Source organism: Anolis carolinensis, chromosome 1, assembly GCF_035594765.1.
Source record: "Anolis carolinensis isolate JA03-04 chromosome 1, rAnoCar3.1.pri, whole genome shotgun sequence".
In the NCBI taxonomy this organism is placed as follows: Eukaryota; Metazoa; Chordata; class Lepidosauria; order Squamata; family Dactyloidae; genus Anolis; species Anolis carolinensis.
This window is the reverse complement of record NC_085841.1, coordinates 29,456,628-29,481,622: the sequence shown is the minus strand read 5'-3', so window position 1 is coordinate 29,481,622 and position 24,995 is coordinate 29,456,628. Positions and strand designations below refer to the sequence as shown.

General features: G+C 39.6%; 1 protein-coding gene across 6 annotated transcripts in view; it reads right to left on the bottom strand.

Annotated features, from left to right (window-relative positions):
• syt14 (synaptotagmin 14) overlaps positions 1-24,995 on the bottom strand; it is a 123,219-nt gene that overhangs the window by 19,121 nt on the left and 79,103 nt on the right. For all 6 annotated transcript variants that reach the window (XM_008125800.3, XM_062971685.1, XM_062971680.1 and 3 more), the window contains 2 exons: positions 6,031-6,299; positions 3,059-3,508 (listed from right to left, as the gene is read on the bottom strand). In XM_008125800.3, the coding sequence (XP_008124007.2) occupies positions 3,059-3,508; positions 6,031-6,299 (719 nt within the window). The remainder of the gene's footprint in view (positions 1-3,058; positions 3,509-6,030; positions 6,300-24,995) is intronic.

Here is a 24,995-nt window from a genome sequence, read left to right as displayed (position 1 = left end):
TTTTCCTAGTCTTAAGTATAGTTTGTCCTATCACTATACTCCTGGGATTCTTTAAAATTTCCAAGTAATATGTGAGTGGAATTTAGTGTACATTTCTCCTTATATATTTTTGTACAGTTTTATCTAGCACTTATTGTTAACATTTATGTCAAGGTCAGACGCCAGCCAATGGATGGAAATATATTTTATTGCATAAACAACTCAAAAAAGCTCATGAAACAAACACAGGATCTTGCAACACTTAAACTTCAGTGTGAAAAAGACATTTAAACTGAAGAAACTCCAAAAAACCAAACCGAGTATAATCCGGATTATCCAGAGATATAATCCGGATTAAAACAAAACTGCTTAGATTCAGCTCAAAATTGCAGGATGATTTGAAGAAAGCAAAATAAACTGCGGACCGAATTCCCAAGGTTCCAAAATAAACAGAATCCCAACTGGGTTACAAAATAGAGTCTTAAGGTTCAAAACAAACAGTGTCCCAAACCGGGCCAAACTTTGCCGCCGGAAACAGCGCACACAAACCAGAAACAAAGTGCCAGAAACAAAGTAACAAAGGGCAAAGAGTTACTGCAGGGTCAGAAGCCAAACCAGTGGCTAGTAACGGAGCGTAACTGCAGAACCACGAGTCAAACTGAAATTGGGAACAGAGCGTTACTTCAGGGTCAGGAACAAAGCCAACAGTCGGTAACGGAGAGTAACTGCAGGACCAGGAGTCAAACTGGAATTGGGAGCGGAGCGTTACTTCAGGGTCAAGAACGAAGCCAACAGTTGGTAACGGAGAGTAACTGCAGAACCAGGAGTCAAACTGGAATTGGGAGCGGAGCGTTACTTCAGGGTCAGGAACAAAGCCAATGGTCGGTAACGGAGAGTAGTTACAGGGTTGAGAACGAAGCCAAGCCAGAATAGGGAGCGAAGAGTAATGCCAAAACGATGTCCAGTCTAAGGTCCAAGATGAGAAGTCGTCACAGCAAAGTCCTCGTCAATGTCCTCGTTTTGGCTACACAAGTAGCCAAAACGACGGAGGCGAACTAATGCAGACAGTAATCACAATGCAGTCTAAGGAAAACCCACACAATTCCAGCCCCCGTCGTAGAAGTAACCCGGAATAAACTTACGTCGGTTGCACAGTCCCAAGCCAGTCTTCAGGAACACGAACACGAAACCCAATGGCGCCCAACAACCATCTTGCCACACGCAAGGGCCCAATGGCCAAAAGCCCTCAATTTATTTACAACTCGTCTTCAGAACTCGAGCTGGGCACTGCCCTTCCCACAGGTTGCTCCCATTCCTTATCCAAGCTGGAACCGTCCTGCCGACGCCCAGACCTACCCGCAGCTGTGGAACTATCCCCACTCCTCCAATTAGACCACCTTGGGTCTGATCCTGAAGGACCCCATATTTCCTCAGTGTCTCCATTACCAGTGAGCCCAGTCTCCCCATCACAACCCTCTGGAGCGCATGTCCATTCCATGCCATCCTCTTCTGCCCGTACCACATCCTCAACGTCCATTTCAAGCCCATCCTCTCCTTCAAAACCCTCAAATGAATCCTCATCTGTTGATTCCTCAAATATCTCTCTAAGCCTCTTTCTCTGTAACTCCTCAAATGAGTCTTGCTCCCGAGAAGTCTTTCTCCTCTTCCTGCTGCTATCAGTAGTATCGTTGACCCCAGAAGGCTCATTCACAACAATTTAGTTCTTGTGCATTATTTTCATCTTATAATTTGACTCACTTTTAATTACTACCTGCCTTCAATTTATAATATATGAATTGTTTTACAAGATTTGGGGAACTGTAGTTTTTAAAGAACAATTGTTTCAGAGTGCTAATTTACCTTCTCCCTCCTTTCACATCCCTCTCTTTTTCCTTCTGCCCCTATTTGTCGCCTTCCTTCGCCTTCCCTCCACCTCTCTCTCTCCCTAACAATTTTTCCTTCACATCTTGCACACAAAAGAAAAGCTAGAAATCATGACTGGGATATGTAAATTCTCTGCATTTTAAAGCAGGGCTTTCCATTAAACCCAAGACACTTTACTTCTGAATAGACATCCGCAGCTATGATTTCACCAAGAGGGTTACATCCAATGAAATTTCATTTTATCCCTGTTGCAGACCAGATCAAAACACATATTTTGGACCATGGTATAAAACCGCATTTTCAAACCATTCCCATGCTGATTGGGCATAACAAGAACTGAATTCCAATACATCTGGAGGGAGCCAGGTTAGGAAAGTCTGGTGAGAAATATCCAAGAAAAACCACAGAGAATGTTATAAACTGGATATGGTTTTTAAAAATAACCCTCAAAAGTATTGTTTGGATATTGTTTGCTTATCTTGAACAAGCACCAACTGTATTCAGGAGATCAGAAAAACAGTATTTCCCTGCCCCTTTCTTCATATGCTTTATATTCAGGAGAAGGAATATCACAGCAGTGCCGTGACTTTTCATGCAACCTCTTCTATTTCTTCACAACTAAGAGAGAGCTAATGGATGTCACTATCACAGAACAGTACTGCTATAATATAAAACTATGATCATTGTGCATCCAGTAAAACCAAAAGACAGAATACCCCCAAAAGAGGAAACACTAAAAGGGAGGAAGAATGAAAAACCACATTCCTGGATAACGAAAAACAGAAGTAAACACGAGAAAACATGAAGACTTTGGTATAATTTTTGCTGCTCAAGATGAAATGCAGTGTCTATAAAGCTCCCCTGGCTATAAATGTGCACAATTTACTAATACTACATTCTATACTGCTGGTAACATTTACTTAGCAAATGTTGTTAACAGAGCTGAACATAAATGTGGGCATTTTAAGCAAAGTTTTAATTGAGAAAGGAAAGCTGATAGCTAACAACGGATACCATGTATTTAAGAAAGGTACTCTAAGTATAGCATCTAAAACTTAAGGTACTTGCAAGCCAATGTCCGACAGTAACAATTTTGAAAGTGTGCCCAAAATGATATTTACTCCCAAATCAAGTAAGTGTTCTTTCATAGATGTTGAAAATGTTTCCCACTGTTTCTGTGTGGTTTAATACTCACGGAAATATTGTATGCTGGCTCCAGTGTCACTGGTACAGACATCTTTCCTTGAAGATTTAATTTGGTTAAGTAAAATGTCTTTTCTCCCAGAATCCTCTCTTTTTTTACACGGCGTATGCTGTACAGTCTAAAGCGCACTGCATAATTCCCAATCATCTCAGACTCAATATGATTAAATTTAAATGTCTCAGTGAAGACAGGGCATGGACCCCGCTGGATGCTGGTTTTTGCTCTCTGTTTCTTGATAGGAAGAAGAACCAGGTGTACTTGCCATAAACTTCCACTTGTCCTGCTATAATTTGGAATGTCTGTGACAGCTGTCACTGTTATCAGAAGTTTCTGTTCTTGCGAATCGTAGTCAAATGTCACATCCAAGGTGCCATATTTAGCTTCAGGTTCTGGATCATATGATTTAGGGAGCTGTGATGATGATCCTCGAGCTGACATATCCTGAATGAAAGCAAAAAGAGCAGTCTGATTATCTCTGTATGCCCCTTTGGAGATTATAACTTAACTCAGAGTTAGTAAAGTTACATTTGGAAAATAATTAGTTACCAAGAGTTTCAATTAGATGACATTTCAATTCCATTTTTAAAACCCTCACTAGACCAGGATATGTTAGTTCCTCAGGGTCATTTTCTAAAGAACTAGGCCTACAGGGTAGACATTTTACAACACCTAAGAAGCTGAAAACAATGTACCAATGTTTTAGCCGCCTGATATGTAAAAGTTTTTTCAGATAAAAATGATCTCAACTAATCTGCTGCATTTGTATTAAGGTAAAGGTAAAGGTTTTCCCCTGACATTGTCTAGTTGTGTCCGACTCTGGGGGTTGGTGCTCATCTCCATTTCTAAGCCAAAGAGCCGGCGTTGTCTGTAGACACATCCAAGGACATGTGGCTGGCATGACTGCTTGGAGCGCCGCTACCTTCCTGCCGAAGTGGTACCTATTGATCTACTCACATTTGCATGTTTTCGAACTGCTAGTTTGGCAGAAGTTGGGGCTAACAGCGGGAACACACTCCGCTCCCCAGATTTGAACTGCTGACCTTTCAGTCAGGAAGTTTAACAGTTCAGCAGTTTAATCTGCTGCGCCACCAGGGGCATTTGTATTAAGATACATAATATTTTCAGGGCAAACAGTCATGAAAAATGATGTTCCACCTTATGTGAACATGTGCTTTTTTGGTTGCAGAATGCTCTTGGTTTTGTACCACAATTCAGTGGGGAACAAGGGACCTTTTAATACTTTGGGATACATGGGAATGTGGGCAGTTCTACACAGACACTATAATCCAGTTTGGAAGTAGATAAACAATCTGGTTTTGCTGTGCAATGCAAACAAAAACACCCCAGGAATTGGTTTAAGGCTGGGATGGTGAACACAGCATCCACTGATTGCAGATTGGAAACAAACGCAGAAACTGCAGTATCAACAGCTAGACAACCATTGGAAAATGCAGGGTTTTTTCTTAACCAGTCTGTTGAGATGTGCTAATATGCATATCTATGTCCGTTAGGAACCACCCAATTTTGAGCTGGATATACTCTTATAAATTGCAGCACATTATCTGGCTTGTTCTGAATTTTCTGGTGAGTTTTTTAACATGTTACAGCATACATTGGAAGTGTACGTTTTGTGGACACCCCACCCTCAAGCCACCTTTGAATTGCATTATAGTGTCTGTGTAGAACCACCCTGAGAATGTATTCCAGATCCCCTAGATCAGGCATGGGCAAACTTCAGTCCTTCCAGGTGTTTTGGACTTCAACTCCCACCATTCCTAACAGCTGGTAGACTATTAGGAATTGTGGGAGTTGTGGAAGTCTAAAACACCTGGAGAGCCAACGTTTGCCCATGCCTGCCACAGATTAAAGCACTCAAGATTTTTTGTTGGGCAGAGTTAAAAACAAAAACCCATTGACTTCATTATTCAAAGAAAAATAAAGTAGTTGCCTTTTAAGTTTATTTTTTAAATTCGAGCAAAGTGCTGTTGGCTTGTTGTGGAAGACACTCTAAGGTAGTAAGACCATATATGCTTAGAACTATAAAAGAAAGGAAAGGGGATACATTTTCAATGCAAAGGAATTGAATGCAATACTTTAGCTAACACAGAGAAGTAACTGATTAGAAGTAATTGATTTGTAAAATGTTAATATGAAAGAAGTTTGATAAATAGATAAATATATTCTTGATAAATTTTGGCATCAATACTTTGCACGTTCACTAAAATTAATATGGAAATTGATTCCTAGTGGTGTACTGCTCCCCCCATCCTTCCACACACAAAGTAATGTAATACTCAAGGAAGGACATCCTGCTGACAGCAAGCCCTATGAAGAAAGATGCTTTTACATCTTATAAAGAAGGGAAATTAGAACAGGGTGGTGGTGGTGGTGGTGGTGGTGGAGGAGGAGGAGGAGGAGGAGGAGGCAAGGATAAAAGACCCCTAACAAACAAATATCTAAAGTCTTCAGTTGGGAAAAATCACAAGTACAATGTTGAATAGGAGAAATTAGAAGTTGGAGGACTAAGTGGGAATGAATCATTTATACAATAAATCCTATAAAAGGATAATTGATGTGAGAAGCAACATGCCCTTAGCATTGTCCAACATCTTTCACAAGTGTGCATTCTAAAAAATTTTTGAGGTTTTTGTGTTACAATATTTGCTACCTTGCTATTAAAAAGGCACATATTTTCATCCAAAATGTGCTAATTGAAACATGTTTGTGGAAGAATTAATGAAAACTACTGTAAATATTTGTACATAAGCTGACCTTGCACATAAATCAATGGCAGACTCTGGGGCCAAAATTATGGATGTTAGGTCTGGCCTCAACTGGCATGAAGCCCAGACTTTCTTCCAGTGTGAACTTCAGGTGCAGGTCACACAAAACATAATGGGTCACAGTTCAACCCATCTTCACAATATCAGATCCATCCTGATCAGTTTGGGTATAGTATTTACCTCAGGACTAAGGACAGCCGTACTGTCACTAGGTACATCTTCTTCATATCCTTTGTTGTGAAAGCTTTCAATTTCATGTCCAGTACTACCTTCACTTGGGCACTTAAAGGAACACCTTGGACTGTTACTACATTGAGAGAATTCACATTTGCTGTCACCAACTTCAGAGGGTGTACATGAGAGGTGGGGAGAGCCACTGTCATCTTGGTACGGTGGAGGCTGCAACTCATCAAGAGGAGGCGTTTGTCTCATTCTCTGAATGCAGTTGGCTGTGAAAAAATGACAGTTTCACACATTTTCACTAAACAGTATTGCTATCACAGAAAAAATACCCCGTTTAATGCAGAAGTGAGTAACTATTACTAACTGGGGCTAGCTATAAGAAGTATACCACGCCCCTATTAAAGCAGCTCCACTAGCTTCTGACAAGTGTCCTGGCCCAATTCAAAGTGCAGGCTATCACCTATAAAGCCCTATACACGATTCGGGTCCAACCTATCTTCAAGACCGCATCTCTTTCCATGAACCGGCACGGGCTTTGAGATCCGCCGGGGAGGCCCTTCTCTCAGTCTCACCACCGTCTCAAGTACGGTTGGTGGGGACGAGAGAGGGAGCCTTCTCGGTGGTGGCTTCCCAGCTCTGGAATGCCCTTCCTAGAAATATTAGGCTAGCCCCAACTCTCCAAACCTTTTGATCTAGCCTAAAACATGGCTTTTAAAATGGGCCTTTGACTCTGAGCAGACCAAAATGGGTGTATATGAGGACTGATTATTCACTTTAGTTCGTTAATTGATGGCAGCCAGTCTTATCTGCGTTTTATCAATTTTAACAATTTTATTACTATACTAGCTGTGCCTGGCCACGCGTTGCTGTGGCGAAGTATGGTGATATGGGAAATAAAGTATTGAGGAATTGGTGGTAGTTAAGGTAAAGGGTAAAGGTTTTCCCCTGACATTAAGTCAGTCATGTCTGACTCTGGGGGTTGGTGCTCATCTCCATTTCTAAGCCGAAGAGCCGGCGTTGTCCGTAGACTCCTTCAAGGTCATGTGGGATGACTGCATGGAGCAGCGTTACCTTCCCACCGGAGCAGTACCTATTGATGCACTTACATTTGCATGTTTTCGAACTTCTGGGTTGGCAGAAGCTGGGACTAACAGTGGGGGCTCGCTCCACTTCTCCAATTCAAACCTGCGGCCTTTCAGTCCAGAAGTTCAGCAGCTCAGTGCTTTAACACGCTGCGCCATCAGGGGATATTATTTCCTAAAGGTTGTGAATATACAATATTTCTGATTGGTTTTTTTTGTCTGTTGGAGGCAAGTATGAATGCTGCAATTAGGAAAAATGATTAGGATGTAATGGCCTTGCAGATTTAAAGCCTGGCTGTTTCCTCCGAGTGAATTTTTTGTTGGGAGGTGTTAGCTGGCCCTGATTGTTTCCTGTGTGGAATTCCCCTGTTTTCAGAGTGTTGTTCTTTATTTAGTGTTCTGATTTTAGAGATTGTATTTTTCTGTTTTATTATACCACATTAATTTTTATATATTCTGATTTTAGTGTTTTTGAATACTTGGAGCCAGATTGTATTCATTTTATACACAATAATAATAATAATAATAATAATAATAATAATAATAATAATAGTAATGATAGTAATAATAATGACTTTGGTAATATACAGTGCTTCACTGCCTTCTCAGCTTCCTTTCTGGAAGAATCCTTTCTTGGGAGGTGTTAGCTGGCCCTGATTGTTTCCTTTGTGGAATTTCCAATTTTCCTGCTTTCAGACTGTTGGTCTTTATTTACTGTCCTTGTTTTAGAGATTATATTGTTCTGCATTATTCGATCCCAGTAATTATTTCATATTAAAGTATAATCTCACTTATCCAACATTCGCTTATACAATGTTCTGGATTATCCAACGAAGTCTGCCTTTTCGTAATCAATGTTTTTGTAGTCGGTGTTTTAAATTCATTGTGATATTTTAGTGGTAAATTTGTAAATACAGTACAGTCGAGTCTCACTTATCCAACATAAATGGGCCGGCAGAATGTTGGATAAGCGAATATGTTGGATAATAAGGAGGCATTAAGGAAAAGCCTATTAAACATCAAATTAGGTTACGATTTTACAAATGAAGCACCAAAACATCATGTTAGACAACAATTTTGGCAGAAAAAGTAGTTCAATACGCAGTAATGCTATGTAGTAATTACTTTATTTATGAATTTAGAACCAAAATATCACGATATATTGAAAACATTGACTACAAAAATGTGTTGGATAATCCAGAATGTTGGATAAGCGAGTGTTGGATAAGTGAGACTACTATAATTACTACATAGCATTACTGCGCATGGAAATACTTTTTCTGTCAAATTTGTTGTATAATATGATGTTTTGGTGCTTAATTTGTATAACGATTACCTAATTTGATGTTTAATTGGCTTTTCTTGAGGTGTTGCCAATGTTATTTTGCACTTTATTGTCCATTTCAACTGTGAAATTACCTTCCCCATTTCGGCACATTCTCTGTGTTCTATGAATTAGTCTCCTGTTTTAATATTGTATGCTTCATGTCGATTTTAACGATTGTTTTACTGATATTGATGTTTTTATTGGCATAATTGTTTTATTGCTGTGTTATTGATATTTGATTGTTTTATCGGGCTAGGCCCCATGTAAGCCGCCCCAAGTCCCTTCGGGGAGATGGGGCGGGGTATAAAAATAAAGTTGTTGTTGTTATTATTATTATTATTATTATTTTCCTGAATCCCTTCTTATTATTCAACATATTCACTTATCCTGCCGGCCTGTTTATGTTGGATAAGTGAGACTCTACTGCATATTGATAATCTTATATTATCTGCTTAGAACTGGATTATATGAGGCCCCTTCTTCACAGCTGTATAAAATGCACACTGAAGTGGATTATATGGTAGTGTGGAGTCAAGATAATCCAGTGCAAAGCAGATAATATAAGATTATAAATGGGTTATATAGCTGTGTAGAAGGGCCTTGAGTCTACACTGCCATATAATCCAGTGCAAATTAGATAATCTGTGGAAGAAGCTTAAGTGAGGCCTAAATCTGCCTGTCCCCTAACTGAACCCTGGCTGTCCTTTGGCTGAGTCGGTTGCTAGGAGACCAAGTGGGCAAAGATTAGCCCTCTAAACTGGCAGCAATTGGATAAAAACAATTATTGCTCTCTCTCTAATTAGGACTTTATTTTTCTTTTCTTTTTGTTGTATCAACCTAGAGGCGTGGATGATGGGTTGTGTTGTCAAATTTCAAGATTGGAGGGCATGTAGTTTTGTTGTTTTGTCCGGTGCCCGAATTCCATCACTCTTTTATATATACAGATGATGTTATGTGCATCCGTTGTGGTTGCTGTTATAATTTTATGTATTATTGTTTTTTTCTTCTTATGTACTGTCTGGAGTGCTTTTGTGAGCTGCCCTGAGTCCCTTCGGGGAGATGGTGGCGGGATATAAAGATTATTATTATTATTATTATTATTAATAATTATTATTATCAGAAGTTAAGGGGCTACATTAGGCCTCATCCCCTGCTGTACCCACCACACATGGCCAGAATCACAGGGTTGTTGTGTGTTTTCCGGGCTGTATGGCCATGCTTCTGGAACATGGCCATACAGCCCGGAAAACACACAACGCAATCTTGTTACAGTTGGTCTTCTATATCCCCAGATTTCATATCCACAGGTTCAACAATCCTTGCCTTGAAAATATCCACACACACCCCAAAAAAGCAAACTTTGATTTTGCAGTTTTATAAAAAAAAATGGAATTTACTATGCATTAAATATAAGGGGACTTGAGCATCTACAATTTTGATATTTATGTGGAAGGGGAGAGGTTGCCCTGGAACCAAACTCCAATAGATATCAAGGACCCACTGTACTAGAACACTAACACTGTTTCTTAAATAATGGGTCCTGACCACAAATGGGGTTCCTTAGCTCAATGTTGGAGTCGCAAAAAAAAAAGAAAAAAAAAGGAAACAGTAAAAGGTTTCTGAATGTCACCTAATGGCTGTTTTAGGACCTCTTCACATGGCCCTTTTAAGCGAAAAGGAAGGCATACGGAGCAGCTTGTGGTGCCCCACGCGCTCTCCCTCCTCCCCTCATCAAATGGAAGGCATCCTTTCCCTTCTCCCATCAGATGGCAGAAAGGGTGGCAACAATTCCTTAGAAATCAGTTGAGTTGATTAACAAACACCATCAATTAATAGGACAATCAATACAAACTGAAAACATCAGGTACTCTATTTGAAGAAGCAAACCCTAACCCTGACCTTTCATGTCAGACAAGGGAGAGTGCACCTTTGAAAATGGTATCTACTGTAATACACACATGCATCATCTGAAAACAAAGGAATCATGCACTTTTTCAAAGCCAGTGTCTCTTCTATATTAAAACTTATGCATATTTAGTCAACCAGTTAAGTCAATTTAATAAATCTTGTCATCAGCTAGTAATCAGTAATACTAACATATACTGGTAAAGTTGACAGAAGGCACACACAGAAGAAAACTCTCAAAGAAAGCAGTCAATCACAAACTCAGGAAGAACTGAAACCAAGAATACACTGCATTTGCTCAAAGGTTTAATGCAAAACAGAAACAAATCATCATTCTTTTAGCAAGAAGTTGTTTGATCTAAGTTTAAAGTAAAAATTTCTTAGTGCACAAGGTGTTTATGAAGTTGAATGAAAGGGAAAAAAGGATGTACCAAAGAAAGGTATATTCTGGTGGTTAAGGGGATTTAAGAAGCAGAGGAACTATTGATGCTACTAACCAGTTTTAGTGGGTTGTGAACTAGATCCTGTTGGAGAAAACAAATAGCAATCTGAATATTAGCTATCACTATCACTGTTTCAGATGCAACCTCTACCTGACTTTCCCCCCCTCTTCTCTTTAGTCGTTTCCAAGTTGATTAGTTTCTCATACTTTATTTAAGTCTCTGGTCCTCTATGCCGGTCACAGGCAAATGTACAGCATTGCCAAAAAAGTTACAATACATGCCTTGCTGTTCCCCCAGGTCTTCATCATCTCCCATTATTCTATTTCTATATTCAGTTTTGCCAGACCATGCCTACACTTTCTGTCTCATTAACATCTGGAAAGTGCTGCCTTGTCCCTGTGGTTCTAAATTCCTAGGAAGAGAACAGCTTTACAAAATCACGTTTTACACATTAGTTATGAGCTTCTCTTGCACTTCTTTAAATATTCATAATATTGAAGGAACGCATATATTATTATCAATGACCAACTTGCTTTTAGCTTCCTTATTGGATCTGTACAACTTGATAATTTCTGCAAGTAATGCTGTGTAATAATTATGTCTGGCTTCATTCTCAGTGGTACCCTTCATTTCTTCTGCCTTTCCTCCGCATGCTGCATTCGTCTTGTTTATTTTCAATCTAACCCAAGTTTCAAAAGTTTCAATCCTTCAGGGGCTTCTAGGCAAACGCTAAAACAATTTAAATAAAACATAAAATGCAGTACATATTTAAAAATTAAAGGAAATCCTTTATTCTGAATGATTAAATGCCCATGGAGGTTTCTGTTACACTACTCTGACAAGTGCAAATGGAATTTTCATGTTTTAATATTTTTGAGCCTAGAAAAGTTCAGCTCACCAAATAACCCTACACCGTGCTAGGAGTACAGAATATAAACAATAAAAATTTAATGAAGACCCGGGGCTCTGCTTCTCCTTCTTCTTCTAAAACAGACAGATTACAGAAGTGTATGCAGACACTGTTATTTTACAATGAAGTGAGCTTTTTCAACATCCCATTACAAACTTATATCACCTGTCACCTTGTATGGAAACAGTATGTATGAAAACATACCCTGTTTCCCCGAAAATAAGACATTTCCATAAAGTAAGACCTAGTAGATGTTTTGCTGAATTGCTAAATATAAGGCCTCCCCCAAAAGTAAGACCTAGTAAAGTTATTGTTTGGAAGCATGCCCGCTGAACAGAACACCAGAGCATGCAGGATCGGTAAGGTACATAGATCGTTGTACATGGAAATAATGGTTGTAACAAGAAATTCTTGATAGGATTCTGGTTATGCTGGTTTGTGATGACAACTACTGTACAGTATATAATAAATGTTCATTTTTTGTTCAACAATAAATGTAAATTCTTCTTCATGGAAAAATAAGACATCCCCTGAAAATAAGACCTAGTGCAACTTTGGGAGCAAAAATTAATATAAGACACTGTCTTATTTTCGGGGAAACAGGGTAACATCTAACCATGCTGTGAGAAAATAAATATACATGAGCATGGTATTGTGGTATGAGAGTTCGATTAGGACACTGGGAGACAAGGGTTCAAATCCCCGCTTGGCCATGGGAACCCACTGAGACACCTTGGGTATGTCACATTTTCTCAGGCTCTATCTACATTGCCATTATAATACAGATTGAACTGCATTATATGGTCAGTGTAGACTCATATAACGCAGTTTAACTGCATATAATGGCCCCCTCGATGGATTGTTACTTTGTCGTGGTGAGGGGGCTTGCATGTTCCAATGAACCTGCAGGCGTAACCAGCTCGGTCATGCACTCTCGGGTGGGGGGGGGGCAGGGGAGATTCCAGACAGAGCACCATTTGAAGATCTCAATGGCCGATCAGGTGGAAGATAACATGGTAAATGTCACAACAGTGGTGAAGGCAGAAGAAGGCTGCAACAGATTGAAAAGCCACCGCTGTCATATTAACCACGTCACTGGTTGGGACTTTCACTCTGTGAAGACTGTGTGATGATCGGCTGTGCACCAACCCCCATACATTAAAAAAAAACTCACACACAGGTTTCTTCCAAGAACTTGGAAGACCATCATACTCAATGAGGGATCAGCTAACATAACAACAATAACAATAACAACAGCAGCAGCAGCAGCAGCAGCAGCAGCAGCAACAGCAACAACGTAATGGCAGTGTAGATGGGGGCTCAGCCTCAGAGGAAGGCAAAGGCAATCCCCTCTGAACAAATTCTGCCATGTGACAGCTTCACTTTCAGGTCGCCATATGTCACAAATGTCCTGGAGGTGCACAACAATCAAGGAGGAAATAATATTGTGAGGACTGCAAGTATACAAAGGCTAGTATGGGGAAAGACACATTTTTTTTAATTCAGAAATTTCAGAAAATGCTGAAAGGTACTATATTTATCAAAACATTATCTGACTGAGAATTCACAGCTATCATTTAGATCATTTTCTCCATCTGGCTATAAATGAGGTAGAGATGGCTCTACAGAGCTCACTATATCATCTCAGTTCAGTCCCTGCCGGGATTTGTCTCTTTTTCTCCCTGGACTGTCTCTATTCAAGCTGGTTGTTGTCATGAGAAAATTATATAGCTTTTAAAAAGTGAAATTTCTCATTCCTTTACCCTTTGACACATCTTTTTGATTGTAACCCTGTGGGCAAAATCAGGTTGAAATTGTTCATTTTATTCTCTGTACCTATTTGGCGGTGGATCCCATGTCATAGATCACTTGAAGAAAATCAAGTCATTTGATCTGTAGTGCTGGTGGAGACTTTTACTGATACCACAGACTGCCAAAAAGACAAATAAATGGGTCCTGAACTCTTCCCTAAAAGTCAAAATGACTAAATTAAGGCTATCAAATTTGGGCATATAATGACATTACACGACTGGCTATAAAATACAGTATGATGAGTAACCTGTAAGTCAGTAGGAAAAAAGGAAATCCGCATTACAGATAAACTGATTTAATTGAATAAACCACACCCTAGATTGCAAGATTTATGCAGCACAATTGTTGACTATTTGACCCATTTTCATGTAAACATAGCAGCAAACACCTGACAATCTTTTATGCAGGATGGTTTCCAAACCCTTTGTCCTCTTGTTTTCCTCTTCTGGACTCATTTTTCCAACGTCTGCTTTGAGCCAATATCCATTTAGGGACCGGTCTCAATGGTAAGTGTAATAGACTGAGGTGACAGGGAAGAATCCCTTTTGATCCCACCGCTGCCACCAATTGTAAAGGTGTGATGTGGCAGAGATCACCGCTACCACCAATTTGTAAAGGATGATGTGAGGCAGGGATGGAATCCTTGTGATCCCACCACACAGTTACCACCAATTATAAAGATGTCTAGATGATGATTTTAATTATATTATTATATATTTAACTATCTTCGCTGCCACCAAATGGAGGAGATGTCAGGCAGATGGCACTTATTCTTTTTAAGCCTTCTTTATTTACTTCAGATGGTGATGTTGCTTAACTTAGAATAGGATTGTGACAGAGACTTAGATGGATTAAAAATCAAAACAAGTTTATTTCATGTACAGAGCTTAGTGGTTTCAATAACTTCTTAAAGGCACTTAGATTAACGGTTACAAATAGATGTGAGGTGTTCCAACTTTCCAAATACTTCTTTCTCTCAATACTAACTAGAAACTGATCCTCTTGGATCCACTGGGATTAATTTCCCTTCTCCACAGCCTCTACAAATAACCCTAAACAAGTCACCCAACTTGCTTAGTCTGGCCTATCAGAGGTCTGCTTCCCTGGTTTCCTTAAACTTGGAACCAGTCTGTCCCCTGTGACTAAAAATCACAGACTAAGATCCAAACTTCCCTGGTTTCCTTAAACTTGGAACCAGTCTGTTCCCTGTGACTAAAAATCACAGACTAAAGTGGGTTTTTAAACATTCCCTCTTTTCTTTTCAAACGGCGGTTGGCTCCGCCCCCATTGTCATGACAACCTGTCTCCTAATGCTGAGCTGGTCACCCTCTGGCATTATCAGCTCTAATACTTACCATTTTAAACTTAACCAAACCTGACTGTTTAAACAAAATCAAATAAACATGTCATCTATAAACAAAATAAAATCACACACTTCTTTACAGTAAGCAACCCAATAGATGAGTACTCCATCTACTGAATACCAATCTTGTAGATTTCATTCCATCCAAAGCTCCGAAAACTCTTTTATCCTATGGGTGGATGAACTGTCTATCATGCTCTCTTTATAGGAGTCCCTCCACCTTGCCAAAAATCCCAATGGGGAAGGTTAGACATCCTCCGGTTTTGGTGCATGGCATGGGGATAAGAGAGCCCTGAATCCCTGTCCTCATCCCCTTCCAACACACACAGACTTTCTCTCCTTGCATATAGAAACTGGAATTTCTGGCCTTAAAAATGGAACAGTTTGAAGATGTATAGTTCGGGGCTGCCTAGAGATCCTTCGAAAAGGAGAACTGATTCTTGCTATGGTACCAGGACCTCAATGCCTAGGTACTTCCATTAGTTAATTCCAGCCACCGAAGCCTTCTTCAATCAATTGGAGTGACATGACTGGATCCTTTAATTATCTAAAGGATTGTCACAAAGAGGATGGAACAGGTTTGTTCTATAAAGTCCCAGAGAGTAGCACCAGATCTGATCATTTAAGGTTACAGGAGGGTAGTTTTGAACATGAGAAGGAATATATTGACAATAAGGCGAATTGGCAATGGAACCAATTACCAAGGAAAGTGGTGGGCTCTCTTTCTCTGAGGTCAATAGCTAACCGCTGGGCTGTTCTGGCTGGATTTCCTAAATGACCAGGAATTGGATTTAATGGCCCATGAGGCCCCGTCCAGCTCTATGAGTCTATTATTCTATGGGTCTACTCCAGTCAGGATTAACAACATAATTTTGGTGACTGTATGACAGCAGCTGCTGACAAAGGAAATATATGTTTGACATATTCAAGCGCTTGCTCAGGTAACATGCTGTGCAGATGCATAATAGAAAACCAGACAGGCAGGGCTCCAGAATTTTGTACAGGAAACCCTTTCAAGGAAGTACGAGAATTTAGAAGTGATCATAATATTGTTAACATATATATGCAAGTTTCCAGAAGAATCTGCAAGATTTAATTTTTGCTGTCTTACAAAGAATCCTGTATACCCAAGAAATCTCAAGCCATTTTGATAATCAAACAAGACAAATAACGTTGTGCGTTATACACACTAGACACACAGCATGTATACACCATTTTTCACTTGGTGGAATAAAAAAAAAACTAGTGTGTTTTTTAAAGTGTCTATGCTATACACTTCCATACTGAGAGAAAGGTAGGATATAAATAAAGAATTTAAATAACTAATTAAGTAACAAACTAAATACATCCGTAAAGGTTGCTATCTTAAGTTACGTGATCGTTCCCATTCACTTCCTACTGACAAAAAGTTATAGCCGCATTATACAAGCAATTACTATATTATTATTATTATTAGAATAATAATAATAATAATAATAATAATAATAATAATAATAATAATATCTTTTTTTAAATGGAGGACACAAATACGGATATTCCAGCAAAATGTTTCTGCAGATTTCCCCATAACACTATCGTTTTCAATACATATAAATGTCATTGTTCAGCCTTGTTCAGCCTCCTTTTCTCTCCTTGGTATTTCTTTCTTTCTTCAGTTTTGATATAAACCAGAACTTTTCTTGAAATGAAGTATTAAAATATTTTAAATAATCAACAAATGCAAAAACAAACAGCTCTTAAAGTTTTTTTCTATTTTGTTTTCCACCGAATAAAATGAAATTAGTTTTAAAAAACCCAGCAGAGGGCCTAGAAACACCAGGATTCTTATCTTATTTAAGAGATGTGTCACAACAAGATTTTCCATCAGTTATCACCTCTGTACTAGAAAGGAGCCGGAAGAAAAAGGCAGACTGACAGAATGAATGAATACGGAAGAAAGAAGAAAGAACGGAGGAGTGGCACGTACATTCACTTGAAGACAGTTTGACTGTCTTAAAGAGTAGAATAAGCATCAATTAAGTTCCCCTGTTCTAGTTCACTACCTGCAAGTGCTTACCCCAGCCTAACTCTATATGTTTTTTTTTTCCAGTTAAAACTCCCATTAACTCCAGTCAGCATGGCTACTGGTCAGGGATGAAGGCATTAAATCCTCTGACTATGGCAAGAGAAAATAACTAAAAAAAAAATCCTGTCTAAATTTTGCTGCATTAAACACTGCATGGTTAATACATTTCAATGAAACTTTTAATGTTTCAAAAACATTCCAACGTACTTACAATTTAGTTCACACGCTAAACATGTTCACGGGCACAAAATGTACAATTTTAGATACCTAATTTGAAATTACTGTTTTATACAGCTTGTTAAACAGCCCATTTGAAGGTGGCAGATAAGTAGCTAATTACCAACAAATCTGGCAGCTACAGCTGCAAAATATTTGTATGATAATTACAAAATTGAAAGTAGTTTATTGAAGATCCACTCAGAAGCTAAACAACCCACCAAAGAAAAAAATTAGAACATGCCAGAATTTTTGTTGTTGTTGTTATATGACATCAAGTCATTTTGGTGACCCTGGGGCAAATCGATCACAGGAATGTATTGGCAAAGTTTATTCAGAGGTTATGTTAATTGTCTTCCTCTGTGGCTGAGAGTGTGACTTGTCTGTCACTCACTAGGTTTCAATGGTTATGTGGGGATTTAGTCCAACACCCAAACCATTTGGTTTATGCTTACCTTCCTCCAGTTCTACTCTATCCTATGGCAATCCTTTTTCATAGGGTTTTCATAGCAAGATTTGTTCAGAGATCTGCTACTGAATTCTTCTAAGTCTGAGAGAGTGTGGCTTGGCCAAGGTCACATAGTAGGCTTCCATAGCTGAGCAGGGATCTGGACCAGTCTCCTGGATTTCAAATCTCAAACTCTCCACTACCCCTTGCTGACCCTAGATTTGTGTTACAGGGTTACTGAACAGACCACATTGAAAAAGAACTTTCTTCTATGGAGAAATATAGTTCTTCTATGTGAAACCTACAGTCCCAGTACAATACAGGGGATGCAGGATGAAGTGGGGATTCCTCTATGAGGTCCTAATGTGCTGGCCTAGAAAGGAGAACTGGGCTGCATGTACACTGTAGAATTAATGTACTTTGACACCATTTTAACTGCATGGCTGAATACTATGGAATCCTGGAACCTGTAGTTTAGTGAAGCAATAACACATTGTTATTGCTTCATTAAACTAAACTCTAAACTTTGATCCAATTCAGGGAATGCAGAACGGAAGAGAAGGTTCTCCATGTGAGCAGAAAAGATGCAGATCTCTGCTTGGTCCACAGCTCTTTCAATCTCCAACCATATTATCAGCACAGACAAGGGGAATTGAGATCAGTCTGAGGCTGATCCATTCCTGTTTTTCTGGAAAGTGAAAAATAAATTACATGGGGCTATGGAATGGAAGAACATGTCTTTTTTTCTTCTTCCCTACTGGCAAGTGTTTCTTTTATGCATTGTCGGGGCTTGAGATCAGAGCTTAAATCAAACCAATTAATTGTTCTTTTCTATGTCCCTGCACTATCACTGATCCCTTCTGATAAACAAGAAAAAAGATGTTTCTATTGCCAGCACCATAAAATAAATCACTTATTACTGGGCATCACATTGAATGAAAAAAAAATCACTATTTTACAAATACATATAATAAAATAGTATGGGAGATTATCATTTCCCATGGTATGGTCGCAGTAATTCTATACAATGAATCCATGTGCCTCAACAGAGTCCTGTTTCATCCCCTCCCATGCACAGTCACATTATGGGAAGTCGAGAAATGGGGAAACAGTGCCTCCAATTCCTCTTTGAAGCCTTTCTTCTTTGCTGCATGTGAACCTGATACGTAAACCTTGCATTATGAATCGAGGGAGGTTGGATGAGGACAAGGAAGACAAAACATGTTCATTCGCTTAGTATATATCACTGTAATATCAAAGGAGAATTTATTTCCTGAATCTATCCATTGAACCTTATGTACATGATCATGGTTTGAGTAAAAAGCTTAAACCAAAGTTAATTTTGATTCCTGTGTTTATATGTGCCTTTCTGATTTATGGCGACCCAATCACTGGGTTTTCCGAGGCTGAGTGTGCAATTTGCTGGGGATTTTCCAGTGGGTTTTCATGGTTCAGCAGAAATTCTTCCAAGTCACAGTCCAATGCTCCAACTGCTATGGTTCTCTATAATTCTGGGTACATCTACAATGTAGAATGAATGCAGTTTGATCCCAGTTTAACTGCTATGGTCCAATGCTATAGAATCATGGGAGTTATAGTTTAGTGAGACAGCAGCCTCTGTGGCAGAGAAAGCTAAACAACTTGTAAAACTACAGATCCTATAGCTCCATAGCATTGAGCAACAGCAATTAAAGTGGAGACAAGCTGCATAAATTCTACAGTGTAGATCAGGCATGGGCAAACTTTAAGCAGCTGAGGGGGGAAAGGAAGGGGCCTGAGGCTGTTAGGAATGGTGGGAGTTGAAGTCCAAAACCCATGGAGGGCCCAAGTTTGCCCATGCCTGGTGGAGATGCACACTCTGAATACTTTTTAGAAAGGTTCTTATAAAATCTATTCACTTCACCAAAGCAGCCATTTAAAACTGATTTCATTTTCAGATTTGCTCGTTTATAATTTTGTAAACACAGACTAATGAGATATTGCAGAATTAACTCTCATCAGAAACAATTGTGTCAACTATGGTCATAAAGTAAAACAATATCGAAGCGTCGATGGTTCCAACAGCTGCCTGCATCTTAGCTTGAAAAAGAGATATCTGATAGTTTATTTTCCTATGAAAACTTTTAAATTAAGTGAGCAGGCATAGCCTACTAACAAAATGTACTAACATTTTAGCCTCTCTCCAGTTCTTGACCCCATTCTCCGCCTAACCTGAGAGGATATTTACTCCAAGTAAGAAATGCCTATTGTAACACGGGCTTGAGTTATATGTTCGAATTTTGATAGGTGATCACAGCTGCACCAGAATTAGTTTCTATAGCAACAAGGAAGAAATAATGTGGTGAATTGCATTGTAATACACAAAGATGGGTTCCTCGCAAACAGTCTTATTTTAATAAAACTTTCACGGTTTCAAAAATTAAAACATTTCCTCGAGATTTTCTATTTCTGAGATGTTGATATGTTGCTCCCCCCCACAAAAAAGCCCATATAAATATGACACTGTAATTGTGCCTCTTGAAAACAAATTCAAGATGTGCCCATTAAAAAGCAAGAGATTCCTAGTCTAACTTGATTCACCATTTTCAGGTTATTTTTTTTAAAAGAGATATGTTAAACATACCTTTGAGGAATCCTTTACACAATGCGCCATATGGGCAAGGCTTTGCAATGCAAAACCGTCATAAGCGACTGGCATGAAGGAGCTGGAAAATTAACTCGGACACGGATTCCTAAAACCTATGGCACTATTAAATTTACAGCAGCGTCTCTCCGTACGGCTTGAATGCAATTAAGCAAATGTATTCCTATTCAAGGTTTTATGTACCTTTTAGGGTAACATGTTGTTGTTGTTTTTTAAAAAAAACAGTAAAGTATATTTGTAAGATCTCAGGTCGTAGCGATTTCCAGCCGTATGCTCAACTGAGACGCCTCCTTGTTTTAAGCTATTTATGGCAATTAATTACCAGCATATGTCGGAGCCTTTTATGCATTTTGCCCTTCTAATGCGACCCATTACTGCGGCTCACTCGATCCCCCAGAGTTGCAAAGTATCTTTGGCGTTGCCATGGTGACCAGCGACATGCTTTTTCCTCGCAACCGCTTTGTGTGTCTTATCAAACACCCGAAAACTGACACAGTAGGAATCTGAGCCATCTATATAGGATGAATTTCTAACCTGTCAGTACTGCTCCCTAAGCAAACACCCCCCCCCCCCCCCCCGTCCCAGAAACAACATATAGAAGTAGAGTTTCAAATGAAGGATATCACCAGATCACTCACTTTTCTCCCAAAAATGTCTGACTCATAATGAACTGTTTTTTCTTCCCAATGCCGCTGCTTCAAAAAATGATAATACGTGAACTTCATATAATGTTGACGTTCCCAAGCACGCTGCAACTGACGTTCAGTTTCCGCTTAGAAATGGCATCATAAGTTACTGCCGAGAGGAAGGAGTTTCTCTTTCTCAAATACTACTATCGGCTGGGTCCATCCACTAAAATAAATTCAAGATGGGGAATAGGAGGCATGCCTTCACACTGTGAAGACCGTAGAATCTGCTGTGATGGGTTGAGCATTCCTATCACAGCTTTTCAAACATTTCATATTGGTGACACTTTTTAGACACGCATCATTTTGCAACACAGTCATTCAGTTTTACTAGCAAGCCAGAAGTTAAACCAGGCATGGGCAAACTTCGGCCCTCCAGGTGTTTTGGACTTCAACTCCCACAATTCCCAACAGTCGAGTAGGACCTGGAAGGCTGAAGTTTGCCCATGCCTGGGTTAAATCAACCGCTTATAAGAGATATGGACACACACATATATTTCACAATGAAATGTATGGGAACACAACATATCTCATGAAAACCTTTCATTTGTAATTTTAAAAAATATATCATTGTTTATTTCACATAGTTGCAGAAGTTTCTCATTACAATTGCCCGACGCAGCCAACACACATACATGTCGCTATACACACAGTATGCAAAGCTCTGCTTTATATGGAATTCTAAGCTTCAAACTTTTTCAAAAATGGTCCACATGAATGGTTGAGATAGTGACATCTTTTGCTTTCTGATGGTTCTAAATACACAATCTTTGTTTCATGATATGTATATAACAAACATAAATGAATTTTGGGTTTAGGCTTGGTTCCCATCTCCAAGATATCTCATTATGTACATGCATGCAAACATAGGTTTGCAAACCCAAGAATCCAGGCTTTTGGACTAACCCAGCATCTTATACTCTGATGTTGTGATGTTATTCTTATGCTCTGATGCTATTCAGTGATGTGGGAAGAACTGGAAAATCATCTTCCTACTCTCTCCCTTTTTTCCACTTCCGGGAGGCCATTACACAGCACTATTTTAATGATGTGTCTATCTATTTATGGGAGTATGGTATAGTGAACTTTATTGGACTATGACTCTGAGCACCAGGGTTCCAATGCCCACTTGGTCATTAAACCCACTGGGTGACCTTGGGCAAATCACACTCTTTCAGCCTCAGAGGGAGGCAATGGCAAACTTCTTCTGGACAAATCTTGTGATGAAATAGTACCATGGATGGTTCATCTTGGGGTCTCCATAGATTGGAAATGACCTGAAGGCACACAACAACACAACATACTTATAATTTGTGCGAACATAGTGATACAACCCTTTATCTTCTCAGTAACCCTGCTCGTGTTCCAGTTAAACCAGCACTAAATCGCCATAGTTCAGTCTTAGATGGAACACCTAGAATCAGCAACAAAATATTGCAGTGTATTCATATCTTATGAACAAGTTTTCTAACAGTCAGTCATTCCAGGACACATAAGGGCCCCTTCTACACTGCCATATAATCCTTATCAAAGCAGATAATCTGATTATGAGTCTACATTGCCGTAAAATCCAGTTCAAAGCAGATGAACTGGATTTTATATGGCAGTGTAGATGGGGCCTAAGAAAGCTCAAATTGACAATTCAACTCTTGCTTCCTTTGTATGTTCTGTATTCTTCTTTTCCACCTGACACTGTGTGCTCTTTCATTAATGAGTGAAGTGGGGTGGGGGGCATTGTCTATCACAGTGGTTCTCAACCTGTGGGTCCCCAGGTGTTTTGGCCTACAACTCCCAGAAATCCCAGCCAGTTTACTAGCTGTTGGGGTTTCTGGGAGTTGAAGGCCAAAACATCTGGGGACCCACAGGTTGAGAACCACTGCTCTATATATATTAATTATATATATATATATATATATATATATATATATATATATATATATGGTTTTTTTTGGTACTTCTGCAACACCTCAGAGGTTCTGTCAAGCATGTTAATATACCTCTTTATTTTATAGTAATCCTATTTTGGGTCCATAACTGTCCTCACTCATAATCTGTATATTACGATTGTTGCAATCACCTGTTCTACAGTCATCATATTCTTCTTCATTCGGTCAGTCGTTTCCGACACTTCGTGACCTCATGGACCAGTCTGCACCAGAGCTCCCTGTCGGCCGTCACCGCACCCAGTTCCTTCAAGTTCATGCCAGTCACTTCAAGGACACCATCCATCCCTCTTGCCCTTGGTCGGCCTCTCTTCTTTTTTCCTTCCATTTTCCCCAGCATATGATCTTTTCCCAACTTCCCTGTCTTCTCATGATGTGGCCAACATATTTCAACTTTGCCTCCAATATCCTTTCCTCCAGTGATCAGTCGGGCATTATTTCCTGGAGGATGGACTGGTTGGATCTTCTCGCGGTCCAAGGCACTCTCAGGATTTTCCTCCAGCACCAAAGTTCAAAAGCGTCTATCTTCCTTCACTCAGACTTCCTCATGGTACAGCTCTTGCATCCATAGGTTACTATGGGGAATACCATTGCTTTGACTATGTGGACCTTCGTTGCCAGTGTGATGTCTCTGCTTTTCACTATTTTGTCGAGGTTGGCCATTGATCTCCTCCCAAGAAGTAAATGTCTTCTGATTTCCTGGCTGCGATCTGCATCTGCAGTGATTTTTGCGCTTAGAAATATAAAGTCTGTCACTGCCTCCATGTTTTCTCCCTCTATTTGCTAGTTATCAATAAGTGTGGTTGCCATAATTTTGGTATTCTTGGTGTTTAACAGCAGCCTGGCTTTTGCACTTTCTTCTTTCACCCTGGTGATAAGGCTCCTAAGCTCCTCCTCACTTTCGGCCATCAGAGTGGTATCATCTGCATACCTAAGGTTGTTAATGTTTCTTCCAGCAATTTTAACTCCGGTCTTGGAATCGTCAAGCCCCTCGTGTCGCATGATGTGTTCTGCATACAAGTTGAATAGGTAGAGTGAAAGTATACAGCCCTGCCGTACTCCTTTCCCAATCTTAAACCAATCTGTTGTTCCATGATCTGTTCTTACTGTGGATACTTGGTCTTTATACAGATTTCTCAGGAGACAAACAAGGTGACTTGGTATCCCCATACCACCAAGAACATGCCACAGTTTATTATGATCCACGCAGTCGAAGACTTTGGCATAGTCAATAAAACAGAAATAGATGTTTTTCTGAAACTCCGTGGCTTCCTCCATTATCCAGCAGATATTGGCAATTTGGCCTCTCGTTCCTCTGCCTTTTCAAAACCAAGCTTAGACATCTGGCAACTCTTGCTGCATGTATTACTGGAGTCTGCCTTGCAGGATCTTGAGCATTACCTTGCAGGCATGGGAAATAAGTGTTACAGTACGGAAGTTTGAGCATTCTTTAACATTTCCCTTTTTGGGTATGGGGATATAAATTGTTTTTTTCCAATCTGATGGCCATTCTTATGTTTTCCATATTTGCTGGCATATGGCATGAATCACCTTGACAGCATCATCTTCCAAAATTTTAAACAACTCAGCTGGGATCCCGTCATTTCCTACTGCCTTGTTGTTAGCAATGCTTCTTAAGGCCCATTTAACCTCACTCCTCAGGATGTCTGGTCAAAGCTATCCTCTATATTATTATCCCTCCTATACAGATCTTCTGTATATTCTCGCCACCTGTTCTTGATCTCTTCAGCTTCTGTTAGGTCCTTGCCATCTTTGTTTTTGATCATGCCCATTTTTGCCTGAAATTTGCCTTCAATGTTTCTGATTTTCTGGAAGAGATCTCTTGTCCTTCCTATCCTATTGTCTTCTTCCATTTCCATGCATTGCTTGTTCAAAAATAGTTCCTTGTCTCTCCTGGCTAACCTCTGGAATTGTGCATTTAATTGGGCATATCTCCCCCTATGTGATGTCTCATGGGCCATGTAGTCCCGCTCCTAGTACTATTGTGGCAGACGAAGAGGAAAACTTGGGTTTCCCACCGATTCAGCCAGAATCGGAGCCCCTGCACCTGGAGGATGTTTGCCCTCAAGAAGTCAGCCAAACAAGCCTTGGGCAGAA